Below are 13,968 nucleotides of genomic sequence, written 5' to 3'. Positions count from 1 at the left end.
ACCAAACTTAGAATGATTGATTGTTCTCAAGCAACAAAGAAAAGAAGAATTAATGGTGATGCAAATAGGTGTAAACAGGATTATCAAGTGAAAAACTCAAGTAATGCAGAGACTTATTCAATTTAAAAGAAACCAAATCAAAACAGAATGTAATGGAAGCTAAAATAGAGTAAGATAATGGGGTTGTTAATGTGTTTGCATGGTAGATGGACTTTGCATAAGTGAAGTGTGGTAACACCAAACTTAGTGTGAGAACACCAAACTTATTGTGACACAATCAATGTGAAACTAGGCCAAGTACCCAGTGAAAGCAAACATCCTGTTGGTGTAGCACACCAAACTTAATTCATGAAACACATACACAACCTTAAACAAAGCAAAAAGAAAAATGAAAAGAAAATACCAAACATTGGGTTGCCTCCCAATAAGCGCTTCTTTAACGTCACAAGCTTTATGGTTGTTCTTGAATTTTCTCATTTTTCTTCCAATTAGTTAAAAGAAATGACTCCAAGGGAGAAGAGGGGAAAATTGGTACCCTCAGATTTGAATTCCTCCTAACAAGCTTTCTTTTATTGTTATTAGCTTGATTTACCTTGCTTGTTGGGATAGGGGGTTGGATTGCTTTTTGCTGACTTTCTCTTTTTTATGGGTATTATCTTTTGTTTATTGGTCACAATCTATCCCTGAGTGTTGTCCTTGATTGCATTCACCTTTTTTATTTCAAGACTTTATTGTTGTGTATTGGTTGGAGTGTCCTTCTCATCAAGAACTTCTTGGATTAATGGTTCAAATAAATCAACTACCCTGCACTTCCCTGATTCATTGGAGTGTGGATTTCCTTGGTTGATTTCCTCCCTTTCTTTTGTAAGATCTTGCATTGCTTCTTTTGGGAGGACTTTGTATGTTCTTTTGTCACCTCTTGTAGCCTTTGAGGATATAGAATCCTAGGATTATATGCCTCTACAACCTCCTTCTTCATTTGAGTTTCACTTGGTGCAGGGACCCCTTGGTCTTGCTCTTGCACTTCTAACTCCTCCTTTGTAGCCTCAGTTTGATCTTGAATCTCCTTGCTAAGCACTACTCTATTCTTCAAGTTTATGGCCTTGCATTTTTCTTGCTCAATAAGATATTGTGTCATCTGGGCCATTTGTATTTCTAGATTTCTTCTTGAGGCTTCACTTTCTTCTCTATATGCTCTAGACTCTTGACTGAATCTATTGGCACTTTGGACAAGTTGTTCTACAGCAAGCTCAAGAGATGAAGGTTGAAAATAATTTTGTGGATATGTAAGTGCTATGGTGAAGTTGTTTTGAGGGATATGAAAGGAGTTTTGTGGGCTGTGAAATGAATTTTGTGGATTTTGACAAGAATCTTGCATAAATGTATCCAATGTGTGTTGTACTTTTTTCATGGCAAGATCAAGAGATGATTGTTCTTGGTATAAATAAGGAGATGGTTCTTGATATGGACAAAAAGATGATGGTTCCTCAAATGAGTAGAGAGATAGCGGTTTTTGGTATGAGTAAGGAGATGATGGTTCTTGATAAATGGAATACGGAACACTGGAGTTTTTTTGGTCTTGACTTTTTTAACTAAAATTCGGATAATTTTCCCATCCACAGTAACATGAATCATTCCTAGGGTATGAGTAGTAACACATGTAGTCTTTCCCCATTATTTTCCTTAACACAAAACACAAAATAAAATCAAACGCACCATGTGGTAAATAGAGAGGAAAAGAAGGACGAATAGAAAGAAATATATATTTTTTTGAAATAGAAGAGAAATATAAAGAAAAAAATGTCTAATATAGGTAATCGATTAATTGATAGTTTGTTAATCACAATTAATCCCCGGCAACGGCGCCAAAAACTTGATGCAAATTTTATAAATCACAAACTACTGGCAAGTGCACCGGGTCGTATCAAGTAATAACTCATGGTGAGTGAGTGTCGATCCCACGAGGATTAGCGGGTTAAGCAAACAATGGTCAATTAATCACTCTAGTCAGACAATCAAGAATAAGGGTTTTTAAAGATGAATTGAATGAAAGCAAGTCGTAAGTGATTGAGAGAAAAATATGATTCAAAAGAGTTAAGGTTTCAGAGATATTGAAACTTCCGAAAAAACGTTTTTCACTTTTCACCTTGATTAAACAATGATGTTTCTATGGAAAATCATAAGTAATTAAACTCTAATTCTTTGGTAATTCAATTTCTCTAATCCTAATCAATTATCAATTCTTTGATTAATTAATTGTGACGAGATTAAGGACGTTCACTGATTTAAAAACCACACAATTCTCAAGAACCAAACTTGGTTGATTATTCGATGTCACTTATCAAGTCCAAATTCAAAACCTAAGAATCATGAGAAGAAGTTTTCAAGCTAAATTGAATTAATTAACTTTTCCGAGATTTTAAAAAAATTCAAATCAGAAGAGAATTATTTTTCAACACATTCAAATCCTTGGGATGAAAAACAAAAAATTTTTTTAAGAAAACATCAATACATTAATCAAGATAGAAAAGTTATAACATTAATCCGTAAGAATCAAAAGAGCTCCTAATCTTAACTTAGGAGATTAGTGGCTCATGCTTCAAAATCAAAAACCAAAATATCAAAAACTGCAAAAGGTCGAAGGTTCGAAAGTTCCTTCTCAAAGTGTTTCTAACCTTATCTACTAAACACTAAAACAAAACCTAATCATTAAATACAAACTTAATTCAAAACAAAATCAAATCAAATCAAATCAAATCTTCCGCATTAAATCCTCAACTTTGTGTCTTCTCTTTAAGGCTTTAGTGGTCCCAAGTGTGGGCTTTGAGTGTTGCAAAAAAAAAGAGGCTTGTGGAGACTTGGGCCTTTAGCGTGTGAAACGCCACTTCACTAGCGTGTAAAACGCCACGCTTTTTCTTCTCCTGGGAGCAGCTATCCTTTGGCATGCGAAACGCAAATGTGTGGCGTGTGAAACGCCACTCCTTTGTGGTTTCTGGAGCTCTTTCTTTCTTGGCGTGTGACACGTTCTTGTTGTAGCGTGTCAAACGCCCAAATGACTCTTTAAAGTAGTCTTCTAAAAACTTGACCTAGCATGTAACGCCAAATTTTGGCGTGTGGAACGCCACAACAAAATCACATTCTGAAGGGTGAAATATGGCGTGTGGCACGCCAATATGGGGCATTACATGCCCATGCAAAATATGCCCCAAATGGTTTGTCGAAGGCATGTTAGGTTTCAACGCCCATATAACTTGGCGTCTAGAATGGCAACTCCTTTAATTGGCTTATGCTTCATTTGGTTTCATTCTTCATTGTTCCATGCACGTTTCATTTATTCACTGGCTTTATTTAATAAGGCCTATTGCATGCATTGCTTTGATTGGCTTCATGCATGCATCCTTTGATTAACGCTAATATATTATGCATGCCTTCCTTCATTGCTTCATGCTTCATTAATTAACATGCATGCTTGCCTTCTCTATATTAACGCATGATGCATGCTTCCTTTGCTTCATTTCGTGTCATTGACGTTAATAATGCCATTGTGGGCTTTTTCATTGGCGTTGGTAACGCACTAACGCCTTGCATGCACGCTTGCTTTTTTCATGGGCGACGCTTTTTTCAGGGGTCACGCTTTTAAAAGTGTGACCTAAGACTTTAAAGCGTGTTCGAAGCTTTAAAACGTGTAAAAAATTTCTCTTTGTTTCTTGAGTTTGTTTTGTGCTTTTTGTTTCTTTTTCTATTATTTCCTACAAAATTCATCAAATCAAAGGGATCAAAACACACTACAAGAAAAACACCCATCCAACCACACTTTTTTAAACTACATTTGAAAAGCGTAGCCTATTCACAGAATAGGCTACGCTTTTCTCGGTATTATTTTTTTTAGGAGAATAGAAAACACAAGTGTGGCATCACTTGAAAAGTGTCTCCGTAGATATTAAAAGAATCAATTATAAAGCGTAGCCTTTGCTTAATATCTATGGAGACACTTTTCTCACCAAAGAGAACGCTTTTAAAGAGTAACATATTTATTATGTTTTGGGTGCACTTTAAAAGTGTATCCAAATATAAAAACCAAATAAACATTTAGCAAAAATTTGCCCTCACCCTCACTCACGCAACACACACCCTCATCCTCACTCAACACACATGCGAAACAGGGAAGAAATCGGAAAGGGGGAGAACGGGAAGATGAAGAGAAGAGAAGAGAGGCAAGGAAGGAGAAGGCGATGCCGGCTAGGGCTCCGCCGCCGTCGTTGTCGAGCGCCAGTGAGAGAGACGGAGAGAGCTCGAGGAAGAGAGAAAACGCGATGGAGGAGAGAAGAAGGGGGTGCTCCGTCGCCAATGAAGCTCCACCGCCGCTGCTAGGGCTTGTTGCCATCGCCGTTCTGCCACCGTCGGGCTCTGTCGCCAAGCCATTGCGTCACCGCTCATCTCTTCTTCACCGTCGCCGTCCATCACCATCGTCGTATCCTCTGTCACCAGGTAAGCATTCTCTGTTCTGTATCCTCTCTTTCTCGCTCATTCTCTAACTCGCTCTCACTTTTCAGTTCGAAGGTGGGTATGGTTTTGATAGCGATGATGAACTGTAATGGCTAATTGAAATAGAGAAGGTTGTATCAATTTTCAATTGGTTCTGTGAATTTTTAGGGGTTTTGGGTTCTAATTTTAGGTTTTCAATTAGTTTAGTATCTTAAGGAAAAATTAGTGAAAAGAACAGGTTTCACACTGAAATATTTAATTTATGTCTTGGTTCATATGCATTCTTTGAACATAATGGTTGGTTTCAATTTCTAACTTCAAGCTATATTCTTTTCTGATGCTTTTTTTGGTTATGTTTTATTTGCTTTGGGTGTTTTACATGGAAATTTGATAACTAATTTAAATTCTCCTTAATTATATAAATTATAAATTCATCTAAAAACTAAAGAAACCTGAAACTTCTTCCTGTGATCTCTTTGTAGCCTTACTAATCAGGTGTGAGTTGCAGAAGGATCTAAATGTGAGTGTAGATGACTATTTTTATTCTTATTGTCATTACTAATCAGGTGATCTTTAGTTATTATGCAATGTGCATGCATGATCATGAATATTTTTTGTTTTTAAACTGACTCATTTTTCTTTCTGTAGAGGCTCCTCTTTAGGTGTTGCAGTCACACAATTTTGATGTTATTAATGTCCTTTCTGATAACACGATGAATCTCATACAGGTAATTAATATTGTTACAGAATGTTGGTACATTAATTCATACAGATAGATTAGCTGTTATTTGATCCAAGGTTTATGAAGGAATTTATGTATTGAATATCTAAGCATTCTTGTTCACAGACAAGGAATCATCGGTGACTTTGATGGTGCACATGTACATTGATTGAATACTAGAACTAGTTCTATGTTGATGTGGCATCTTTCTGATCATTGGCCTTTTATCTGACAATTTCTTGTCGATAGATTCAGTCATTTAAAATCCTGCTTTTGATTAGCGGTGGCAGGAGTACCCAAACTCGCGGTACCCGCCCCGCCCCAACCCGATCGGGGCGAGTTTAAACCCGACCCGGAACGGGGCGGGTTTATGCCGGGGCGGGTGGTTGAGCGGGGCGGGGCGGATTCGGGGTAAGGGTAAACCCGCCCCTACCCACCCCGAAGTGTATATATATATATATATATATATATATATATATATATATATATATATATATATATATATATATATATATAGGATTAGGGTTTTTCTCTTTGTGCCTCTATCCCCTTCAGACACCATAATCTTCTTCTTCTTCCTCAAAGAACCAAAGTCACCTGGCCATAGTCTTCTTCTCCGTTGCTCATTCCCTCACCCCCTTGCCTTCGTTGCTCAGCCTCTCATTCCCTTGCCGTCGTTGCCCACTCCTTGCCATCGCTGCAGCTCTTTGCTGTCACTGCTCAACCCGCAGCTCCTCGCCGTCGCCGCTCAGCCCGCAGCTCTTCGCCATCGTTGCTCAGCCCGCAGCTCCAGCCTGCCGTCGCTGATCAGTTTTTAGCTCCGTAAGACCGTAAGTTCCTCTCGCTCTTGTTCTCTCGTGCGCACTTCCTCTCTCTCTTTCTCTCTCTCTCTCCCCCTCTCTCCATCATATTGTGAGATCTAAGTTCTATTTTGTTCTTCCACAGATTCATCTCTTGGTCGCCGTCGCTGTGAGCTTGGCTATTGCCATTGCATGTGAGCCTGTCACCAAAGCCCCTTCTCTTTGTCTCTGAGTCTGTGACTGTAAGTTTTACAATTTTTTATTCAATTTTGTAAATGTATGTGCTGAAGTGGGTTTATATGTGTTTGATTGAGAATTTTGTTGTAAATTTGTTGATTGAGAATTACTTTGTTGATTGCAATTTGTTTGTGTCTCTGATGGTAGTTTTTCATTTTTTATTTTAATTGAACATTATAGACTTTGTGATTGTAATTTTGCTTTAATGTGTCTAATTGCAGTTTTTTAATTTTTTATTTTGAATGAGAATAAGAGACATTGTAATTACAATTTTGTTTATATGTGTTTGATTGCAGTTCTTTATTTTTCATTTTAAATTATTATCGGCTCTAGTATTTTTCATGATGTTGGCATGTTGCAATTGTAATTGGTTATATATGTTGATTGAGAATGAGGCTATCATATTCATGCTTTATGCCTTAGATCAACAGAACAATAAAAATTTAGTACTTCTATAGTTTATACTAGTATTTACAATCTAATACTTACCTATGCTATAATGTTTCTTTGTAAAGTTTTTAAAGTGCTTCCGACTTTTACATTAGCAAAGATTCAAGAATTGAAGGATCTTGAAGAGGAAGCTAAGAGGAACCAATCCTTGAAATCTCTCTTGCTTTCTCCTTCTGGTGACTTTGTGATTTCTTAATTCTTATTATGAAAATAAAGTAAGCTATTAATTAACTAACTTTGTAAACTAAAACATATGTAGCAGTTTCTAAATGTGATTGAGTGTATTTTTATTCATTCATTCAGATAGATGTTTTTGAATTCAAGAGCAAGATAGTTGGACTTTATTTCTCATCGAGTTCATATGAAAGATGCACTAACTTTACTTTCGGTCTGGTGGAGTTTTATGACAAGTTAAGAAAGGATTGCAAAGTATGCCTTGGTTGTCATTATCTTTTGAGGATAAGAATGGTGGAAAATGATAAAAAATAACGATTGAATACTCTTTTATATTAATGTTGTAATTTTTTTATTATGGTGTTAAATTTATAGTGATCAAACATTAGCTTTTTTTTTAATTTCAAGTTATTGACATTGTTTGAATCTTGTGTTTGTATTTTAATTTATGCATGAATTTTAAGTTTTTGTCTTAATTTATATATGAATATGTAAAAATTAAAATGTTATTTAATTTTTACAGGGGCGGGACGGGTACCCGCAGGGGCGGGTAGTATATGAGTAACAGGACGGCGGGACGGGGTCGGGTAGGGCAAAAACCCGCCCCTACCCGCCCCACTGCCACCCCTACTTTTGATGGGGTATCTTTTTGAACATTGGGTTTGTTATGCTGACAATTGGACATTAACTTTTTTTGGCTTCTTTGTTGATCATCAATTGTCTTACTGTGTCCACCATTGTAACTTGCAAAATTTTGTTGTTGCGATGTTGCTGGTCCTGTTTTTTACATAGTACTGCTAGTTTTTCTAGTGCTATTTTTGAAACTGCCTTTGTTATTGTTGTTTTCTTAATTTTATTATTTGCAAAATTTGAACGTATGTTATTATGTCAACACTATAAATGATGAAAGTTTAGCAGAAAAAAACTGCTAATTTTTATGTTATCATCATCTCTAGTTTCTTTTCCTTGCTGATTCTTAAAAAAACTGCTCTGCTTCATTAGTGCTTCTGATCACTCTTGCTGGTTTCATTAGTGAATTTCTTAACTTGTCATCTTTGATTGACATAGACAATTTCTTAGTTAGGGGGTAGATAGATGTTAAAATATAGGTTTAACAGGTTTCATTTTTTTATATAAGACATAAAACTATAATATATACCACGATTCATTTATGCTATTATACTTAAGTCATGGTATTTAGGTTTGTCTAAAATCTGCTCAAGTCTTTTGAGCTTATCTAATACACCATCAAATTTAAAATATTAGATTAAATTGATAAAGGATCTAATGGTTTAGATTTAATTTATTTATAATTTATTAAAAATTACAATAAAAGATACAATTTATAAAAAATTTGAGAACTAAACCCTCATTTTAGCTACTTATTGCCTTCTTCCTCTTCGCGATGACCCTCCGATTCTTCCCCTACCTTCTCCCTCACCCAATACCTTCATGTTTCAACCAAGGTTGCGAGAACCGAACTGGTCATCGAACCGGTCAAGTGACTAGTTCGATGGTTCAATGGTTCAACTGGGGTCGAACCGTGGTTGAACCATTTTAATTCATTATACAATAAAATTGTTAAAATTTAATATACATATAGATATTATAGAAACTAAATCAATAACTTGGTATAAATATTTGTAAATTTCAGTGTAAATGAGACATGCATATTATAATTAAATCAATTTTTTTAATTCTCAAATTCTCTTTCACTCTATGACTTCTTGGCTCTTGCACAACAATAAAGTGGTGCTGGTTGTAACACCCTAATATCCAAATTCTTATGCTCGAGTCATAAGTCAATAATAATAAGCTGGTACGACTCTCAGGTGGATTTTTAATACATAATTATAAGTATAATTGAAAGGAGTATTAATCGAAAAGCCTGAAAAGAGTAAAAATAAAATCGCGAAGTCGTATCACTCATGCATCGACAACTAAAAGATAAAGCGTGAAGTCGAAAGCGATATAAGGATAAAGTCGTAAAGGAGAATAAGAGAAGGATAATATATAGATATATAACATAAGTAAATAGCCACTAGTCGCGACCCGCGAAGTTTAGGCCGGCTAGGGTACAGTATGAAAGTAGTTGACAACAGTATTTTCTAATCTCTCCCAAACAAAACATAAGAGCCTCTATAGGCAAGTTCAAAAGAGTTCAATACATAATATAAGCTTTTCAAAATACAGATGGAGATATTCTAAGCAAAATATAAAGTAGAGAATATAAAGATCTTCGCTGTCTCTCAGATGAACCACAGCTCACTTCTGAGCACCTGGACCTGTATCTAAAAAACAAAAGATATATACGGAATGAGAACCCCCGACCCATGGGTTCCCAGTACAGTAAAAGTGCCAAATAAATACAACGTATTGTAATAAAAATTCACTAAGCATCCTAAACTTTCTTTCACCAAATATTCATCCTATGTTCTCGCTAATCCATAAATAGGCAACTACATAGAGGATTCTATCTCTAACCCAATATCCTTCATACTTTCACTACCTTCCAACAAAATAATCCAAGAATTGAACCATCCCTCAAGTAATTCAACTCTTACACAAATACAAAGAATACGGGCAAGTAATGCATAGGTAAATCAAGTAAGACAACTAGCAAGTAATCAGGAAACATGTACAATTAGGCAAATCAAAGCAATTAAGCAAACCCAAACAATATCAAACATATGTAGATGATGCATGCCTGTCCTATGGTCGATGAGTCTCATCTGTCGGTTATAAAGCCACCCCGACAAGTCCTGGTAGCTAATCATGGACGGAACACCAAACACGGAGCAAGTGGGACAACGCCGCAACCCTTGTATCTTACCCACGTACCCGGACCAGGGGACAACCTCACCACTGCCTCTTACCCAGGCAGTGTTATAGTTCTCGACCCGGAGCAAGCGGCGATAAAACACAACCCTTGCATCTTACCCAAAGCCTCGAACTCTCCCGGAGCAAGTGGATACATCTTACCCAGATTCACATTCAGAAACACATTTTCATTATCATTATAATTCATTTCCATACATCAATTCATTAACAATTCATACCCGGAGCAAGTGGATAACACCACTGCATCTTACCCGGTGTCCTTGCCTCTTACCCGGAGCAAGTGGATGACACCACTGGGTCTTACCCGAAGGCATATCACAATCAAATTCAAGTTCATCCTCATTATTATTCCAATTCCTTCATAATCATTAATTCATTAATTTATTTCCCATACATTCTCAACATCTCTACACTTATTAATCATATACCCGGAGCGAATGGTCATTTCCACCGCCTCTTATCCGGCACCTCTATCTCATTCAATCATATGCATATACATACTCCACCATAAATCAATATTTATCACAGCCATCTGGCTCACAACATAATACACAACCAACCATAATTCACTAACAAACACAACCCTTTGGCTCATGGCATACACAACACTCCCACCATCATCATTAGCAACTCATACAATCATCATTACTCATCATTCATCATTGATTCTCACTTCATCCAGAAGTTATCACATGTCCTATCTTATTTTCATTACTAGGCATACTATAAAGATTTAGGACTTAGAGGATGAAAATGGAGGCTTAGAAGTCTGAAATTCGGCTTTAAAACTCAAAAATCAACTTTTGCTGAAAACAGGGTCACGCATGCGCATCGCCCACGCAGATGCATGGGAAGCGGAGAAAGGTGGGTGACGCGTAAGCGTCGCCCATGCGCACGCGTGGGAAGGTGTAAAAGTAGAGCGACGCGTGCGTGTCAGTCGCGCGTACACGTGGGTGCATTTTGTGCCCCTGGCACAAAACCAACACAGTACCAGCACAACTCTCTGGATTTTCTACCGGGCACCTGCATGAATACAGCGACGTGTACGCGTCGGCCAGGCACACGTGTGAGAGAGTAAAAATCGTAAGTGACGCGTGCGCGTCGGAGTACGTTTTACCAAAAATTTTACTAAGTTAAAAAGCTGCAGGATTACATTTTTAAACCCCAAACTTCCGACACACATAACTTCTTCTACAAAATTCCTTTTTCAACTATTTTTGGACCGTTGGAAAGATCGTTGAATGAACTTTTATAAAAATCTAATTTTGAAGAATTCCTCACTTCGAGGAGCGAGTTACGGACCGCCGAAGTTGGTCAAAAATTATTTTTTACCCAAAAATAGAAATCACCAATTTTTCCAATGTTCACAAGCCAAATTCATTTCCACTCATCCAAATGACCACAATCCAACCACATTCACATAATTACACTCAACCAAAACCAAACCTACCTCATCTACACAATTTCACCCAAAACTATCAAATTCTACACCTTAAGTTTTCAAACCTTATTATTCAATAATCAAACCAATTATTCACACATTTAATATCTAAGATCTCTCCAATCTCTTATATAATCACACAATACACACATCAACTTACCTTCCTTACCTCTTTCCGGCCTCCGGCCCAAATTCACAATTTAAATGCGTATTCTACAAACCAATATTCATTATCCAATTCATCAAATCCTCAACACACCATATATACAAATTCACACAATTCTCGACCCAATCATTAATTTATATTACATATCAACTATGCATATTAGTACCAACCATTTACACAATCCAAACTTAATCCTAAGGGCATCTAGCCTAGGAATTCTCATTACACCACACGGTACTTAAATAAAAGTTAAACCGTACCTCTTGTAGCCAAAATAATTGAGCTTCTTCTTGGAAGTCTCTACGAACCCTTAACTCCAAGCCTCACCAAGGTCCCACAAGCAATATCAATCTTCCAATTATGCACCAAAATTACCCAATACTCTTAACATAATCAATTTTCACACTTATAATCAACCTAGGTTTCTTGAAATTGATAAATCACAAGGATTAGGGGGTTTCTTACCTTAACCCACGAAATTGGTTGATGAAACTCACCAATGGCTCATACTAGAGCACTCCTAAACAACCAAAATCATAAAATCACTCAACACTCATAGCCAATCACGTTTTTAGAGGGAAAAATCAAAACTGGGCAGAGAAGAATGAAATACTCACCACAAAACTTAGATAGAATTATAGAGGATGAGAAGAGCGACGCGTGGCTGTAAACGACTCGTCAATCAGAGTTTCGGAGAGAAAGTTATGGTGGTTTGAAGTTGATGGTGGCTATGGTTTCTCTCTTCCTCCTCTCTTCACCATTTCAGCGTGTTTCTCTCTCCAAAAAGGGAAAAATGGGTTGTTTTGTGCTGAAATGAGTTCTTATATAGTGTGGGCTTAGATCCACTTGGGTTCGGTTCACTTGGTTTAACCCGTTGGCCCAATTTTGGGCCAAAACCTTTAAGATTAGAGTTTTAAATCGTATTTTAAATATCTAGCTTCCCAAATTATAAATTTTTATTTCTTAAAATTATTCATTTCTAATTAATTTTCTCAACCACAGTGCTGGATAGATCGCAATTGGTACTGTCGGTCAAATTTTCAGTGCGCATTTTTATTCAGAAAACTATGTTTTCCAACTCAGAAAAATTCACTGAGTCCAAATATCATATTTAAATTATCAAATTCCGATTGCTAACTTTTCTAAATATATTCGCTCCTATTTAATTTATTATTTAATTAATTATAGTTTGACCGAGTTTTACACTGGTGCTGCATAATTCTCCTATCCAAGTTCATCGTAAGAGAGCAATTCCTTTACCTCTAATGACATTCTTGGCAAGAACATACACTTCTTGCTTTTAGAGGCTAAAACCAAGAAGATCAAATTCAATAATCACAAAAAAGAATTCAGAATAACAAACATAAAAAGTTAAATCACTAGCAACACATAAATCAGAATCACAAAAAAATTCAACAAAGACTTCTAATCAAGTATTCAACAATAATTAAATTCAGCATATCATCCAGTTAATTCACCAAAACTCAATATAGCCAAATTCAACAGACCAGAATTGAATTTATATAGCAAAATTTAAAATACCAAAATTTCAAATTCAGAATTCCAAAATTGAACTTAAACAGAACAAGAACCTAAATCTGCCCAGAATTCTAAACTTGAACTTAAACAGAACAAAACCCCAAATCTACTCAAAATTGTAAAATTGAACTTAAACAGAACAAGAACAAAATCCAAATCTGCCAAGAATTCTAAATCTGATGTTCTGAACTCAAATCTGCCCTAAATTCTTCACTGAATAAAAATTTAATTCAAAAAAAACCAAAAACCCATGAACTCAAATCTACCCAATTCATACAGTTTTGTCACCAAATAAACAAAATTAATTGAAAAACAAAAAGATTGAAGTACTCACCGAGGGAGAGCACAGAATGCCAGAGCCAGACAACAACCAACGCTTCAGTGACAGTGACGGTGACGCTTCGATCTGTGAGAGCTGCCTCGACCCGCGACGGTGACGCTCCGGCGTTTGTTGGAGGTGACGGTGTTTGTAGGAAGAAGGTTGCAGAGCAAATTAGGGTTGGGAGGTGACTAGGGCTCTTCGAAGAGTAAAGTGGGCTCAACCGCTCAGCAACAACATTAAATAACGTTATATATTTAAGCCTTTTTTCCTTTTTTTTAGCAGCGCCAAAACTCGCCGTTTCGTGGCTTTGAGGAAAAACCGGTACTTGTTGAAACCCGGTCGGTTCGGCCGATTTGCCGGTTAACCACCGGTTTGGCCAATTTTTTCACCGGTTTTTTGCAGGACGGTTTTATAGATAGACTAGACCGACTAACTGACCGATTTCTGGTTAACTCGATTGAACAGGCCGGTCCGGTTTGGTTTTCAGAACCTTGGTATCAACTCAATTTCCCGATTTCATCCAAATTCTTTTAAATTCGTTTCAGACGCGGTACCTTACCACAACAACAACCACCTCTCATTCCTTAAATCCTTCTTCATCCCCTCCTCCTCCGCCCAAAACTGTCGATGATGTCTGGAAAGACATGATCCTAACCCACTTTCAGAGAGACTCACCTCACCATAATCATCACCCGTTTGAGGAAATGACCCTTGAGGCTTTCCTCTCAAAAAATGCTGCCTTCACTGATGATGACGTCACCGCTGTTGCTCTTCTTCATAATCATCATCCTG

General features: G+C 36.9%; 1 protein-coding gene across 1 annotated transcript; it reads left to right on the top strand.

The window, feature by feature from the left end:
• The first annotated feature begins 3,912 nt into the window (after positions 1-3,912).
• On the top strand, positions 3,913-5,506 carry LOC110268271 (uncharacterized). The gene is made up of 4 exons (XM_021114180.2): positions 3,913-4,488; positions 4,968-5,005; positions 5,134-5,213; positions 5,333-5,506. Exons 1-3 carry the CDS (start codon positions 4,233-4,235, stop codon positions 5,200-5,202), a joined length of 363 nt encoding a protein of 120 aa, XP_020969839.1. The 5' UTR covers positions 3,913-4,232; the 3' UTR covers positions 5,203-5,213; positions 5,333-5,506.
• The last annotated feature ends 8,462 nt before the right edge of the window (positions 5,507-13,968 follow it).

This window comes from Arachis ipaensis, chromosome B10, assembly GCF_059453495.1.
Source record: "Arachis ipaensis isolate K30076 ecotype BB chromosome B10, ASM5945349v1, whole genome shotgun sequence".
Classification (NCBI taxonomy): Eukaryota; Viridiplantae; Streptophyta; class Magnoliopsida; order Fabales; family Fabaceae; genus Arachis; species Arachis ipaensis.
Note: the sequence above shows the minus strand (reverse complement) of the source record. Positions and strands in the feature narration are given on the sequence as shown.